The sequence below is a fragment of the Typopeltis vanoorti genome, chromosome 12, assembly GCF_054136105.1.
Source record: "Typopeltis vanoorti isolate ZY-2024b chromosome 12, IOZ_Tvanoo_1.0, whole genome shotgun sequence".
Classification (NCBI taxonomy): domain Eukaryota; kingdom Metazoa; phylum Arthropoda; class Arachnida; order Uropygi; family Thelyphonidae; genus Typopeltis; species Typopeltis vanoorti.
Genome location: NC_143560.1, coordinates 105,752,031 through 105,769,029, shown reverse-complemented (window position 1 = coordinate 105,769,029; position 16,999 = coordinate 105,752,031). Strand labels below are relative to the sequence as shown.

At 37.8% G+C, this 16,999-nt stretch overlaps 1 protein-coding gene across 1 annotated transcript in view; it reads left to right on the top strand.

Moving 5' to 3' along the window:
- The window catches only part of LOC150101107 (laminin subunit alpha lam-3-like), a 789,889-nt gene that overhangs the window by 482,355 nt on the left and 290,535 nt on the right, over positions 1-16,999 (top strand). The window contains exon 37 of the mRNA XM_090402236.1: positions 12,974-13,085. Coding sequence (XP_090258362.1) covers positions 12,974-13,085 — 112 coding nt within the window. The remainder of the gene's footprint in view (positions 1-12,973; positions 13,086-16,999) is intronic.

Sequence of the window (16,999 nt, the reverse complement as noted above, 5' to 3'; positions counted from 1 at the left end):
CTCGGTGTAATCTTTATTGTAGAGGGGGGAAGGGGGTTGTGGTTTACTGGCTTTAGTATTTTTTGGATTTTTTTGGGGGTTATAGCCATTGGCTAAGAAAGTGTTGAGGATGTGGTTTAGTTCAGTAGTTAGGGCCTTGTCATCTGAGCAGATTAATTTTGTCCTGTTATATAGTGTTTTTATAACCCCATATTGTTGTGATTTGGGGGGGAATTGCTGGGGGGGGATTCCCCTCTATCTGTTTGTAGAACTTTCCTTGCCACACGAAATAGCCTGAGTTCATTGTGAACTGAAATAGGGCTGAGATATCGGGAGGAAACTTGGCTTGGATGAGCTCTAGGGTTTCTTTGAGTGGGACATTAGTGAATAGAGAGGAGACGTCAAAACTGACCATTATGTCAGTGTGTTGGAGTGAGAGGTTTTCTATACTGGCTTTAAAGTGGGCTGAGTTTTTTATATGTGATGGTGTATTGCCAGTATAGTGTGTGAGCGTTTTGGCCAAATGCTTGGCTAATTTATATGTGGGGGAATCAATGCCATCCACTATGGGACATAATGGCACATTTTGTTTATGTATTTTTGGGAGTCCATATAATCGGGGGGGTCTAGAGTTGTAAGGTTTTAGTTTGTTAGTGACTTCCACAGGCCAAGAAGTGACTTTCTTAAGTAGTCTGTGGAGAGTTCTAATCTGTGAGCTGGTAGGATTATATTCAATAGGGACGTAAGTGGTACGGTCTAGTACTAAAGTATTAAGCTTACCTTTGTAGTCCTTTTGATTTAGCACCACAGTGGCTTATCCGCTTTGGTGATTACACTATTTTTTTGTTGTTTTTCAATTCTTGTAGGGCTGCATATTTGTTTTTGGATAAGTTGGTTTTTGGAGGTTTGGCTTTAGTGAGAACACTGACTACATCCAGTCTAACATTGTTGGCGATATGGTTAGGCAGGTTGCGAATCCCACGTTCTATTTGGATCATGATTTCTTCAGCAGGTATTCTTTTAGGAGCTAGGGCGAAATTGTGACCACGTGCAAGTGCGGTGAGTGCTTCAGGCTTTAAACAGAAAACCCACCCATACTGGCAGATACATTCACCAGCAATCCCCCCCCCCCATCACAACAATATGGGGTTATAAAAACACTATATAACAGGGCAAAATTAATCTGCTCAGATGACAAGGCCCTAACTACTGAACTAAACCACATCCTCAACACTTTCTTAGCCAATGGCTATAACCCCAAAAAAAATCCAAAAAATACTAAAGCCAGTAAACCACAACCCCCCTCCACAATAAAGATTACACCGAGTCTATCACCATTCCCTACATCGAGGGTACCTCTGAGAAAATAACCAATATCCTCAAATAATATGACCTTACTTCTTGTTACAGACCATATAAAAAGTTGGCATCTCTTATCTGCTCTACCAAAGACCAACCGCTTCCCCTAGACCTACCTGGTGTATACCAGGTCCCTTGCAGCTGCAAATTGTCCTACTTTGGCCAAACAGGCAGAATAACAAATATCAGGATTTCATAACACAAAGACTACATCCGGTTTCACCAGTACAGCCACTCTGGGCTGGCAGACCATGCCTTAGATACCCACCATAAAATTCGTTGGAAGAAAACAAAAATAATACATCGCAGCAAGTTTAAATATGAAAGATTATTCAAAGAATCTTCAGCAGCTCTAAAAAACGTTCCTAACCTCAACAAATTTGAGTGCATGAAACTACCCCAAATTTGGGAGACTTACATTGTGAGAACTTCAGCCCAACTGGCAAGACTACCAAATTAGCCCACCAGAGGGTACCATTAGGACTTTAGGAACAATATTAGTTTCTTGCTTTCTTCCTCATTTGCTTTGTGAGTGCCTGCGTGCACATACCATATCTTTATGTTCCTGAAGATGGCAGCGTGACGTTGCCGAAATATAGAAGTTATTCATTAAAGTTACCTTTAATTAATATACTTTATATGCATTGTTAATTCCGTAAACTAATTACCAGTTAAGAAAAAATGGAATAAAAGAAGAGGCAGTGAAGTTGGTTTGGTAAGTATTAAATTAGACTGTAAAAGGAGTGAGTTAGCACTGCTATGATAAGAAGTACTCTATGAAGAAGTATTGTATAAAGCACTGGTCAGACCACACTTGGACTGTTGCGTTCAGGTCACGTGGTTTTCAATGTGATGTGGAAACATTGGAGAGGGTCCAGACACAAGTGACTATCAGGATTTTGGAATGCTGGCTATGGAGAGAGGTTGAAGAAATGTGGATTGCGGAGTTTGGTGGGTAGGAGGAAAAGAGGTGATATGATAGAACATTTAAGTTAGTGAGAGGATTTTATCGGATTAATCTAGATGGGATTATAAAAAGAATAGAAGGCGACAGGGAACAAACTAGAGGCCATCCCTGGAAATGATTTAAGAATGTGGTGAAGAGGGGTGTGAGGAGTAGATTTTTTTACATGTAGAATCATCACTGATTGAAATGCATTACCAGAATGTGTTGTTAACAAGGAGTTTTAAGGATATTAAGATTCAGTATGATAAATATGTTGTCAGTTGAATGGATCTTGCACGATGAGTCTGCCGACTCCATCGAGAGTGCAATAATAATATAAGTTAAAAAATAGGTCATATTAAGAAAGGAGATTACTAGTATATTTTTGGAAGTGAGTACATGATTTATGATATTTAGCTAAAACATTTTGCTCTTCTTGAATTAGAGAACAGCTGGTAATGTTTATTAGTAATTTGTTGGTCTTCACTATAATAAATTGTAATGACAATTAACAGGTTGACAGTTACTTCAAACTTGGATAAAGATTCTATTAAATAATTATGTGGAGGTCTGGTTTATGACACTAAATGGTTTGAGTGACAGTGTCAATAATAGTCCTTTATAAATAGATTAATGTTCACATTACAAAATGCTAATGATTTCTGGCATCATGAAGTTGACATATTAGCAGACATTTGCTGGCTTGTAAATAAATGCGGTGAGCCTTATCTTGTCATCCTTTAACTCAACAATGAAGTAATATTCCCTCCAAAAGCCAAGAATTTGCATTCGCTCCCAAATTTATTCCTTAACATGTTTTAATGGTGATAGACGGGGGGGGGGGGGAATAATAAGGACACGACAGTGTGTGGAAGGTTAGCATTATGTAGTAGAATATACACTAAAATGTGAATATTGCGGGGGGAAATATTTATAATAATTGATTAGAAGAGTTACTTATTATAATTTAAGAGTTAGTCTCCCAAATTTTGAGATGAATATATGTTGTCACATTAAGATTGGGTGAGATGATGATGATTTATGGCACGAGGACAGCAGAAGTCATGCATTGGTCATACTATAAGATATCAAAGGTTATAACAGTACTTATATAAGGTACGACAATCACAAACATCCATGCCCACCATCAGGATTCAAACCCACAACCTGTTAGTTGGAGAGCAGGCATGCTAACTACTTGACCAACCAGGCTGGATTAGGTAAGATAAGTAGTCACATTGAGATTCGTTGAGGCTTTTCCAAATTTTTTGAAGTATTTTTCAAAATGCAACTTCTTATTTCATTTGATGAGTTGTTAGTACTGATGAGCAACCAAGCCAAATCCTACAAGTTTTCATGAAATGCTTTAATCCTTATGCTCTTCGGTCCAGTTTCAGCCAGATTACTATTTGTGTGTTATAGGAAATGCTAATAAGGTAAGAAAGCCATTTGGTGGCAAAAAAGAAATCTACATTGGTTGATATTTTTTGACAATTCTTGGTGTAATACGACATCTGAAGATCAAATGGATATAATTCCTAGAGAAGGATATTGATAGGAATCTTGAGAATGCAAAGAAAATCATGTTTTATTAACCTCCTAGTATTTTATGTTACTGTAATATAGGGATTAAATCGAATGCGACGCAGCATGTTATATTTGAATTTTAACAGAGCTTTTGGTTGGTACTACATGCTTCATGAAAGACATTGATATGATCTTAAGAAAATTAAATTAATGGAAAGTTGAGTTACAAATGAAAGTACATCCGAGGAATCTGATCTGCATTTTATTTGTAATTTACATCTCAATGATATTCCTGGATTGTAATTGGAGATATCCATGGCAGCTATCATACACACATAAACACACACCATGGGGATGAATAAGTTATAATTTTTAAATTTGATTATTAGGTTAAATAAAGAATATCTTACTAAATCAAAAGGTACATTGAGCTATAAAGCGTGCAATATGCTTTTTATCATTTCTTTCTCCCAGGAATGAATATGGCAAAAAATTTATTAAAAGAATAATGAGCTCCTTCATTGCTTGAAGGCCCCTGTCAGTTCTACCTGTTAAATTTTTCTGTAACTGATAGGAATGTAGCAGCATGTTTTATTTTAAAAATATATTTTATTTACTATTATATGTTATTTGATTTTGATGAACATAGAATTATAAGTAAATAATTATTTATTGACTTATTGCTGATATTTTGCTGGTGTTATAACCAGCATCTTCAGAGCAGAAAAACACAGTTTGTAATAGTTCTCTTAAGATGTAAGATATAACTAGTAGCTGCTTTCTCTCCCCGTTTTTTAGAACTTCAGTCTTCGTGTTGTTGCTACAGTTTTATTTTATTTTTTAATTTTTATTTATTTATTTTATTAATTAATTTTTTTTTTTTAAGATAGAGGTCGCCTAATTAGAACTTTAGTCTTTGTGTTGTTCCTACAATTTTGTTAAACTAGTCCCTTTGTTACACCATGTTGTTGTAGTCTTGCATACTGTGACAAACTATGTTTTTATGCTCTGAAGATGCTGGTTATAACACCAGTAATAAGTCAATAAATAATTATTTACTTATAATTCTGTGTTCTGATATACCGGGTGATTATAAAATAATGTCAAGTGTTCAGAGCCCTCTAGCAAGTAATGTATTGGACGAAACACACCAATATTCGATAGACTTACACAGTGGAACATAGGGATTCGATTTAATGGAAAAAAAAGTACCAAAATTCGCCAACAGGGGAAATTTTGGCGCTGCCAAATTAATTTTAATAGGTGTGACTAATGAATGACTAAATGGCAAATGAGAGACAGCACACATCAATTTCATGACGTTTATTGTTAATTACAAATGAGGTTCAATATGACCACCATTCTGATGTTCCAGGAACTGCATACGGTGCACGACATTTTCCACAGTGGCTCGCAAAATATCGGAATTGATTTGTCTCACGTGTAACGTTATTTGATCTTTCAAAGTTGGAATATCGGGTACATGTCCTTCATACACAATGCTTTTAAGAAATCCCCACAGCAAAAAGTCAAAAGGATTGAGATCAGGCGATCTCGGTGGCCATGGCGTGGGAAATGCATGACTAATGATTCTTCTGTCAGAGAAATATTGTCGCAAAACACGCTGTACCTGAAGTCCAATGTGGGGTGGTGCACCATCCTGCATGAAGATGGTCGAATTGAAACATCCTCTTTGCTGGAGTTGTGGAACCACAAAGTTCTGTAGCATATTGGCATACCTGTTAGCATTGACGGAACAGGTCACTGGTCCATTTTGGTGATTTTCCTTGTAAAAGTATAGATCAATGATAAAAGATGCCGTAAATCTGCAGACACACTTGCAAATTAGTTGCAGCCCAAATGCGACAGTTGTGTGTGTTAATATCACCGTTCAAATAAAAGTGCACTTCATCACTCCATAAAATCTGCCATGGCCATGCATCATCCACTTACATGCACGCTTAGAATCTTAAAGATAAGTCGATTTGTGTGGGCACATCATCAGGGTACAATTCTTGAACATGACTGATTTTATAGGGGTAAAACTTCAGCATCTGATGTAGGATTTTCCACACCGTTGTGTATGCGATATCCGTTTGCCGGGATATTGCTCGTGCACTGCTGGTACCCTGCACATTCGTCATCTCCTGTTCCACAATAGCAGTTGCAACTTGTTCAACTTATTGGTGATTGATTGGTTTGCATCCCCTGCCTACCTGCGCTGCTAGAGTTTCAGTAGTTTCAAATCGCCGAATCAGTTTTCATAAGTTTGTTACGCTAATCGGTCCTTTTCGTAAATTTTTCATACGCCAAAAATCACGAAGACAAGCACTGGCATTATTGTTCTGCTGATAATAGAGTTTGACTAACAAAGCATGCTCACGTAAGGTAAGAGGCATTGAAAAGCAGTTAGTCTACAAATGATAAAAAATCTCACAGGCTTTCCTTTATTGCATGATTGCTCACAAGAAATGTGATAATGCAAATGAATGCATTTTACTCGGTAAACAGCGCCAAAATTTCCCCTGTCGGCGACTTTTGGTAATTTTTTTTTTTTTTTTCGTTAAATCGAATCCCCATGTTCCACTGTCTACATCTACCAAATATTGGTGTGTTTCGTCCAATACATTACTTGCTAGAGGGCTCTGAACACTTGAAGTTATTTTATAATCACCCGGTAATTTCCTTCAAAATTAAACAACATGTCCGACGAATACATGAGCCTTTCTACACTATTATAATTTCTTCATCCCTAATGGTGTCCAACTTATAAATACCCTGATTTTTGCTAAATATGTTTAACTGGGGAGAAATGGGGTTTTTATTTTGCAAACATATAATGCATTAGTACCATGGGCAGACTAATGATTTTTTTTCCTGTTTTTATTAATTTTTATATGTCTGGAAACACTGTTCTAGAGAGCCCCAGGCAATGAAATGTATCTCTCACCTCTCTACTGATAATTTTAATTCATTGGATTTGTAGGCTGAGAAGTGGAGATGTTTTTTTTGGTGCTCATTTTGGACAGGGTAGGGATGAAATAATGTCTTATTGCTCTTCTCCTGTTAAAATTACAGGAATAGAGAAATGATGGTATTAGTCACATTATTTCTTTATCTCACTACTCACCATTACTATTATTTTTATCATATCACAATTTTTTAAAATCTTTTCTATAGCTCAGTCAGTATCAGTGATATCATTTGTTTGGAAAGACATGGATTTATTCAGTCCAGGATGCAAAAAAAAACTGCTATAAAAGTTTTTCCATCTAAGGTGATTTACTTGATCTCATATGAAGGTGGCCAGGTATTTCCTCCAAGAAACTTATCTTGCAAAACAGACAAACTTGCTAGAAGAACATGAAGTTTATGCACATAGCACACTGGCTCATAGTCTTAACTGCTTCAGCTTTGATTCCAAAGAACCAATCAACTATTGATCGCTTTTGTAGTGCTTTTTAATTATGATGCTTTCCAAAATCTAGGAACGAGCCTACATTTTTATCTGAATATGAAAATATTTTCATGACTACATTCAAATGTGGACATAAATCCAGCATACTAATAAATTATATTACACAAAAAAATGTTATAAATTTTGTAAAAATTAAATTGCAATACATTTTCGGCAAAAGTTACATCCTAAGGACAGTGCTTACAGAAAACTATGTAGGGAGATATTTCAGTATGGAATATGTTTACCCTGCACTGTGATGCAGTTCTCACAACATAATACTGTTTTTATTATTAATTATTGTAATCAGTTGTTCCAGTTATTTAAAAAAAAAACTGTCAGCTACACCATTATTTATTTTAATCCTTTTGTGTCTCTGTAAAGAGATTTTTTACTCTGAGTGTTTAGCATTTACACAAAATTCAATTCCGATTGGTTTAATGACTTTTAACTATTTCTTTTAGAATCTGGAAAATTATTGACTTGAGACCAAATAAAAAAAAAATATATATATTTAATGAAACTAAAACATTATATACATTTAAATAACATTACATATATATAAAATTTTCAAGTGGATCCAAGGCCTTCTAAACTAAATCTACCTTTAGAGATTTTCTTATCCAAAATATTAAAATCATTCATTCTGTGACTGTTTGACATATACTTAATCATGTCTACCAGCTTGTTTTCACAACAAAAATGTTCATCGGAGTCAGTTTCTTTGTTAGGCCCTTTCCGAAAATATAAAATTTTTTTCTTCTTTTCCATGGGATCCTTTTTTTATCTTTCTTGTGTAGCATACAATATTATTCTTCCTATCCTACTGAAAGAGGCAAGAATATTTATATTCTTGCCTCTTGCAGTTCTGTTTGATGCACAATTTACTAAATTTTGTACCAGAGAAAAAAGTTTCTTCTACTACTTTATAAACAACACATCTAGGGTTGAGCTCTTCATGTTACAATTTTAAATTTCTATAGTAATCCGGTGTCCTTAACACAGTAAGATGAAACTCTCCATTCAGCATTTCTTCAAACATTCATTTAGCACGTCGACTGCAATATCAGCTTTTATTTACTAAATGCTTGTTGACAATCTCAACTCCTCCAGTTTAAAGACTTACAGTTCTATGATGCCTTTTTGGAATCTTATATTAATATTCTACCGACTGTCACGTACAACTTAAAAACTTCCTAAGAACAAAATTCCCTGTTTGCTTTTCTCAAATTTCCATTAGCTCTACTTGTTTTCCTCATTACTCCAATACTGAATGCTCTCTCTGTCCGCTGTCAATCATCCATCATTCTCCTTGGTGAGCATGTGCACTCCATGTACATGGCAAGCAAGAATTTACGTATAATGGCTGACATGTTGTCTTGTTAGCGCAAACAAGCCACCACAAATACCTCAACACTTAACAATTTTAAATTACAATAAAAAAAATTGAAAGTAACAACTATCAGAATCTAGTATGTATATCAATTTCAAATAATTTACATTTCATTTTGACAATAATAATATCAATAACGGTCACATCACAAGTGCCAATTTCCATTTTACGAAACCAAACCTAATAATATATTAACATAGACAAATGTAAAAAGATTCATAATAGTAAATTATGACTATGTCCGTAAGGTTAGTCCAGGGCTATGCACTTCGCAACCATATGCCTGAGAAAGGAGTGTCCTGGGTTTGATTCCCATTGCTGACGTAAGGAGCTTAGGACCTTTCTCAGGCATAGCCTAATTAGCTGGTCTTGGGCGTGGACTGCAGGGTTTTTCTCCCCAGTTTATCTGTGGTTTTCATCCTGCAAACTGGCCTTGAGAACTCAGTGCTTCTACAGAACATAGGATACACCCGGAGGCTTAGGGCTAACCACCTTATCCTTGTGTGCAGTTGCAGTTAAATGAATAGAAAATCCTTGATACTGCAAGGGAAAAAGGAAAAAGAAGAAATCATGACTATTTTTACAATAATTTATGATTATAATTATTTTTACAATACCATGCTTAGCACCAAGTGATTCAGGAGTTCTTGAGGCAAACTGGCCCACTCTTCAGAGCAAGGGTAAAGACTTGTTTGTTTTCTGAAGGGAATTTTGCGCATCAGTACATCCCATATTGAGTCCCAAATGTGTTATATGGGATTGAGATCTGGGGAGTGTGCTGACTACTTGATTCGATTTAATATCCACGGTCTCCAGAAGTATATCCACTGCTTGTGTATGATGTGATGTAGCATTATCATCTATAAAAAGGAATTCTTTGCCTACAGCACCACAGAACAATTGAACACGATGTTGAAGAACTTCGTTGCAATATCGTTCGACGTGTCCATTAAGCATAATGCCTCCCTACACATGACCCCAGCACCACCATATCTATCCCTTTCAAGAACATTCTTGCAATGGTAAGCAGTACCACTTTCACACCAGATCGAGTGTCATCTAGAATCGGAGGAAAGACAAACAACTCTCATCTGTAAAGAATACTTTAGCCCATTATTTTCAGCACTGCACTTTCTGTGGTGTCCAGAGTGCTCCTGTCGCCCGCTTGAAAATCCGAGGGAGAGAGTGTGATTTTTGTGCCAGACCGTATCCATATCTTCAGCAGGTCTCCAAGGTGAACAACCTCTAGTCAATAGAATAATGTAGGTAAGGGAAGTTGACAAGACAGATCCATAACCTTGGGACAAGGATTGGCTCTAAGGACTGAGGTTCGAAGCAGGTATGGTACTGCACCGGGACTGGGCGAAACTCTCCAGTGATGGACAGTTGAGCCCGAACCAGCGTTTGAGGCCTTCTTGTAGAATGCCTCAGCTGCGCAGCATGTCAGATGGCTTGTCTGGTGCGACCATTTCGGCTGGCAACTAACAGCTGACTCAGAACTGGCACAGACCAGGGGAAGCTGACTTGTCTAATTAAAACAAAGCATATTGCGAATTGGCTTTGAGAGGTGTTGCTGCTAATGTGATTTCTACCCAGTAGTCTGAATGTTTAAGTGAAAGAATATCAATCAAGATTGCACGTAATTGGCAGGAGTAAACATGACTCTCCTTGAGGTAGGTGTGCTGAATGGAGCCCTTGTTCAGCTGGTGAGATTACTTAGTGTTTCTATTGTCATAATTCATCAGGGGAAGCCTGATATGTACAGAAAGCACAATTCTTTGGTGAGGAATTTCTGAAGATATAACAGGATAATAATAAATATTTATAAGTTTTCAGTAGCATACATCAGAGAGAGCCTATTGATAGGTACTGGAAGTAATTCCTGGTTATACCAGTTCCTGGTGACCTTGAAGGATCCCAAAGAGATATGCCTGGGCTAGTTGTGGATCCGAGAAGGATCGGGCCTTCGTGCTGTCTTTAACGTGGAGTTGGTCGCCCACTCTGGCATACCTGTGTGCTCATCATGGGGAATTAAGACCAATACGACGATGTCTAGTTGGGAAGAGATGAGAGTGCCCTTAAAGACTCTTTCTAACTCACAGACATTGGTGTTCTCGGTGGATTATAAATCATGGGACTCGCTGAGTCGACATGCCTAATAATGAATTACTCTGAGTGATGAATGTATAATTATATTATATTATTTTATTTTATTATTATTTGAAGTTCCCTGGTAGGAGTAGGAGGGAATCTAGTTAATAGATGTAAGCTAGTTTAAGTTGGGAACAAGTAGTCATGTGCTTGGTCAAATATTTGAGAATGAAATTGAGTTGCTAATTCAAGTGGCGATTAGGCCACTAGAATGGAAGCATCAAGGCAGCCATTGAGACAATACGGCAGCTGCTTCCTACGCCACACCATTCAGGTCTGATGTGCAGGCACCATACTGTGATCTATTGAGACTCATCCTCTGAGTGGAGGATTTGTCTCCACACCCTGAAGACCCACCCAATGGTTCCTGTTCTAGTGGTTGAATAGAAGGCTGGTGCTGATGCAGTACAAGTGAGAGCATGAAAAATAATACAGGTCTGTAGGTATAATATTAGTGGCAATGGAGCATGAATTGAATGTCTTTAGGTTCATGTACCAAAGGGCATGAAGGACTTGAACGCTTTTAAGTCTTTGATGCCAGATAGGAGTGCATTGCCAAGAGAGCCCATCCTGCACAAGATGGGAGACAGGGTAGTTTTACCCTACTGATGACTAGTCATTGCAATAGTAATCCTGCTCATTACTAGAGGAACTGCAGGTTCATACACTTGGCACATGTGCTTGGTCGAGTGACCAGTGGTGCAAAGCTACCATCCGTGGGATCATGACTGAATGCCTCTACGTCAGATTCCCGTCTAGCCACTATAACGATACCATTCATGCTTTGTGTGTTAAAAGGCAGCGCTAGCCAGAGTTGCTTTCGTATTGTTACGGTGCGATTGCTCTGGTGATGAGGCCACTAGAATGGAAGCATCGAGGCAGCTGTTGAGACTATGAGGCAGCTGCTTCCTAAGCTGCACCATTCAGGTGTGATGTGCGGGCACCAAATCATCTGCAGGCGACCTAGGTACTGGTCTGGGTGTTGTGCTTAGAAGAGCAGTCACAGTACTGCGATCTATTGAGTCATCCTCTCTATATGCTCCAGATAACGACCTTATGATTATGGAACACCTCCAAGGAGTCGAAAGACTCATTGAGGGAGGGCAGCTACTTTACAACTCTTCACCTTCATCTCTTCACCATTCAAACCAGCTAGAGTGAACCGCATTATCTATATAGCTTAATAAATGCCGCTGGCCTGGCTGACCAGATGGTTAGCATATCTGCTCTCCAGCCAAAAGGCTGCAGTTTCAAATCCCGCTGTGGGCATGGATGTTTGTGCATGTCTTTGAAAATACTAGTGATGGCGGTAGATGCCGTTGGTGTAGTTGTGGTTTGTTGTAGTAGGTGGATTGAGTGGTGGAGACAGAGTTTTGTAGAGTAGGTGCCCTTCCTTAATGAGTCTTTAGACTCCCTGGAGGTGTTGCATAATAATAATAATAATATATGTGTATGCTCCAGAATCATAACCTTATGATTATGTGACACCTCCAAGGAGTCCAAAGACTCATCGAGGGAGAGCAGCTGCTCTACAACTCTTCACCTCCATTCAAACCAGCTACAGTGAACTACATCATCTACACCAATGTCCTCCACTTGCCCACCACTGGTATTTTCACAGACAATCCCAAACATCTGTACCCCTGGCAGGATTCAAACCCCCATCTTTTGGCTGGAGAGTGGATATGCCAACCAGGCCAGCATGAATTAAGGTTGAAATATCAGGAAATTAAAGTAATTATTCCTAACACAATTGTAGTTTTAATGAAAGTTTTCCTGAAATGAATGCTGATCACCATGTGACACTAAAGGAAAGGATACTTACAATTAACAGACATAGTATGCTATGTAGACAGCATTAAACCTTATAAAGCATTCATCTTTTTTTCTAAGAAGCCACATTACTTGACTATGAAAGGCTACTGAAAGACTACTGGTTAGCGTATCCACTCTCCAGCCAAAATGCTGTGGGTTTGAATCCCACCATGGACATGGATGTTTGTGATTGTTTGTAAAAATACTAGTGGTAATGCATTATTTGGCATTGGTGTATATGATGCGGTGGAGATAGAGAGTTGTAGAGTAGGTGCCCTCCCTTGATGAGTCGTGGGACTCCCTGGAGGTGTCACATAATAATAATAATATCTTATCTGTATTTCAGGCAAGAGATATGGCAGCCAAATCACCTGAAGTTTCTGAAAATGCCGATGAAACAAGAAAAAATGCCGTTGCTTTCTTTGAAGAATTGGACAAAATATGGAGCACTATTCAAGGTATGGAGTACTATTTTGAAATGATATAATTTTACAAATTAAAATGACCTGTACAAAATTCAATATTTATTATGATAAAATGTCAATTCCTGTAGAGGACTGAGCTCAGAATAGGATACTCCTAAGCCTCCAACATCTGTTAAAACAGGGTATCTCAATTGTCCTGTTAGATAGTGCATCCCTAATCCACTAAGATGCTTCTTTGTAGTACAAGAAAGCTAAATGTGTAAACTGTCGAGGATATCATCCAGCATACTCCTGTGCATGTCAGAAGTGGAAAGATGAGAAAGAAATACAGAAAAATAAACATCAAACAAAACATATCATATCAGGATGCAAAAAGAAAGTTAGCCACTACTACTACTACCACACCCGCTCTGAGATCCTGTTATTCTGAGAAGGTAGCAATTGAGAAAATGTCAACAGCATCTCACACTTGCTCATCTATTCCACCATTTGATAATTTCACCATACCTGTACTTTATGATCATGACTGTTTCTCTCTTGAGTGCATCAGTCGCACAATGTATAGACTCCAAAAATGGTTCCATTCAATGAGAACCCACTTGTGAAAAAAATTGTGGCAAGGTTATCACTTAAAGATAAACCACCAGACCCTCCTACAGAAAAAATGAATACTTCAGTATCTAGGAACTTGAACTTATCCAGTGATCCTGATACACTGTATCAATATGAGGTGTAGTCGATATTTTTCCAGAGGAATCAGATGGACACTGGTCATCCATACTTCCCAAAATCTAATGAGAAATACAAACCCAATATGCAAAAACAAACAGACCAGTCTATGAAGCCTAAACAAAAGGTAAATTTTTAAATTGGAACTGTCATAGGTTTAACAAGAATACTGATGATATCAAGCACCTATTACAGAAACACAAACCTTTTTGTTTATGTTTGCAGGAAACTTATTTGAAACCCAGTGAGGATTCAACCTTCAGGAATATCACTCTTGTACAGAAGGACAGAATTGGAGATGGCCAAACACATGGTGGAGTAGCTATTCTCATGAGCTGTCATACACCTTTCTATCATTTTTAGTTTAACACTGTTCTGGAAGCAGTAGCAATTTGCCTGTCTGTGGAATTTCTAATCACAGTATGCCCAATATATGAGGGTGTGCTGAAAAGTTGCAATAAACACCATGAAGGAGTTGAGGTAGAACCATGTAACTTATATAGTTTTCTATATATCTCCCACAAAGTGTTATACACATGTTACACCACTACTGTATCATTTGCAATCCTCTGAGAAATTGCACAAACCAGTCCTCAGCTGCAAATATGACTTCATCATCTGTGGCAAAATTTGTTCATTTCAAGTGTTGTTTAAAGTTGGGAATAGGAAATAGTTAGATGGGGCCAATTCTGGCAAATAGTGTGGGTGAAGCAGACATTGAAAGCCCAAATTATGTATTATCTGTTTGGTACATGAGCAGTGTGAGTGGATGCATTATCCCTCAAAAGCAACACATACCTCTGCTCAGTTTCCTGCAGCGTTTTTCCTTCTATATCTCCTTCAATTCCTTCAGAGTTGTTGAGTAAACTGCTGGTGTAACAGTTTCACCTTTTATGAGGTACTTGGTAAGGATTATACCATCCATATCCCAAAAGACAATGGCGAGAACTTTCCCTGCTGAATTTTGGGTTCGGAACTTTGGCTGTGAATCTTTGTGTTCCCACTCCATTGATTGCTGTTTGATTTCTGGGTCATGGTACTGAAGCAGTGTTTCATCAACAGTCACAATTTGACCGTTTGAGCCAAACAGTCAAATGAGCCTTGAGATGACAGCAGGTTCTCTCTTTTGGGCACCATTCAAACATTTGGGGATCCACTTTTGCTGAAAGCTTCTGCACGTCCAGATGTTTGTGGATAATGACTCCAACTCATTCTCTGGATATCCCCAGAGTCTTTGCAATGTTTTGGCTGGTATTTGTTTATCATCAAGGATCATGGCATGCACTCTATGTTTTCAGGTGTGATCACTGTGGAAGGTCTTCCTGACCTGGGGGCATCAGTTTTTTTTAGGATGCCCAGTTTTAAACTTGGCCTCCCATCTGGCGACTGTTGGATATGCTGGGAAACAGTCCCCTATAGTCTCACACAAAGCTTGGTGAATCCCAGTTGCAGACTTTTCTTGCAACATGAAAAACTTGACAACAGCCTGCACTTTTGTGTCTTCGAATTTCTTCAAAACCTCTGAAAAAGAACAAATTATTACCATGTGATGAAACATAGCAGTTGAAGGGTTTTAAGATATGTTCTTTCTTGTGATTATATCAGTCGCTTTAATGTCATTTTTGTTTTAGGTGTTTATCAGAAATTTTCAGCCCCCCCCCCCCTCATGTTTAGCTCTAAATTCTGAATTAAAGGAAACCAAACTCGATTATCTCATTTTGCAACCCCCTCAACCCTACTGGGTGACTTTTAATGTCTGTGGGGTAGCACCAACACGAATAGACGAGGTTGTATCACCAATTGAATGCTTGATAACCATAACCTCTCCCTTATTAAGAACAGTATAAATGCCTTCTTTCACTGCTCACATAAGATGTTGATTAAAACATATATGGAAGCGATCATCTTCCACTTATCAGCTTTGTCTTCACAGGAATCATGTCTTCCTACACGGATGCCCATGTGAAAAATGAACCAGGCTGATTGGAATACATTTTACCATCTTTCAAAATTTAATACTGAAGGAGTCAGCCAAACACCTATTATGAAGATTGTATTGTATTGTATATACAGTCACTGCAGCAGTTCCAAAACCATCATCCCGATTTGATGACAGCCTGAACTTTTGTGTCTTCGAATTTCTTCAAAACCTCTGACATGTCTTTTTATATATCCTAAAAGAAAAAGAACAAATTAGAGCATGGATATATTTCATAGATATCATACTACAACCAACTTAATAGTATTTAAATGTACTTGATCAACGCACACAATGTGAGACTTCAGAGTCTAAAACAATCCGGGATTAAATTTATACCATTGATTAATCAAACAACTAGTGCAATAACTATCTGAGGTAAAATGAGGAAGAGGAAAAATAGATACAGAACACACCATTTGTCTATTTTGATCAGCAAAGACATAATGGATGTCTTGTTGCTGATTGAAAAGCTACTGCAGACACATTGGAAGAAACTTGCCAGGATTTCAGCACCAATTTCCTATCCTACTATTTTTTTTTTTTTTTTTTTTTTTGTAAGTTTGAAAGAACAAGAGAAACAGCAGCTAAGCTTGGGATTGAGCCATGCAATCTACCATTGTTAAAGAGAAACTAAAAAAAAAAGAGAACTTCACCCTCATCCTAGCATAGATGGCTCTGATGACATCCATTATGAGATGATATAACATTTCCCACCATCTTCTGTGGATCTGGATCTTCTCCTATTTTTATTTTACAACAGTATATTTATAGAGGATGAATTTTCAGACTCTTGGCTTAAATCAGTTGTCTTTGATATCCCAAAGCCAGGCAAAGATCCAGCCTAGGCCAACAATTATCACCCCTTACTCTGAATAGTTTGTATGGTGTTGGAAAAAATGGTAAACACAAGGCTTCTCTGGTGCTTAGAAAGTAACAAACTTCTTTCCAGTACACAATGTAACTTTTGTGCATCAACTTGAGACAATTTGGTTAATTTAGAAACATGTATAAAAGATGCTTTCCTGAAATAAGAACATGTGGTTTCAGTGTTCTTCGACATGGAAAAAGCCTACAACACAGCCTCAAGATATGGCATCTTAAAAGACGTGTTTAATCTTGGTCTGTGGAGGCACCTTCCTGTTTTTATTTAGAACTTTCTATCCAGCTGTATATTCAAAGTCCAAATGGGAATCATGTTATCTTGGCCATATCATCAAGAAGATAGGGGGGTCCCCTC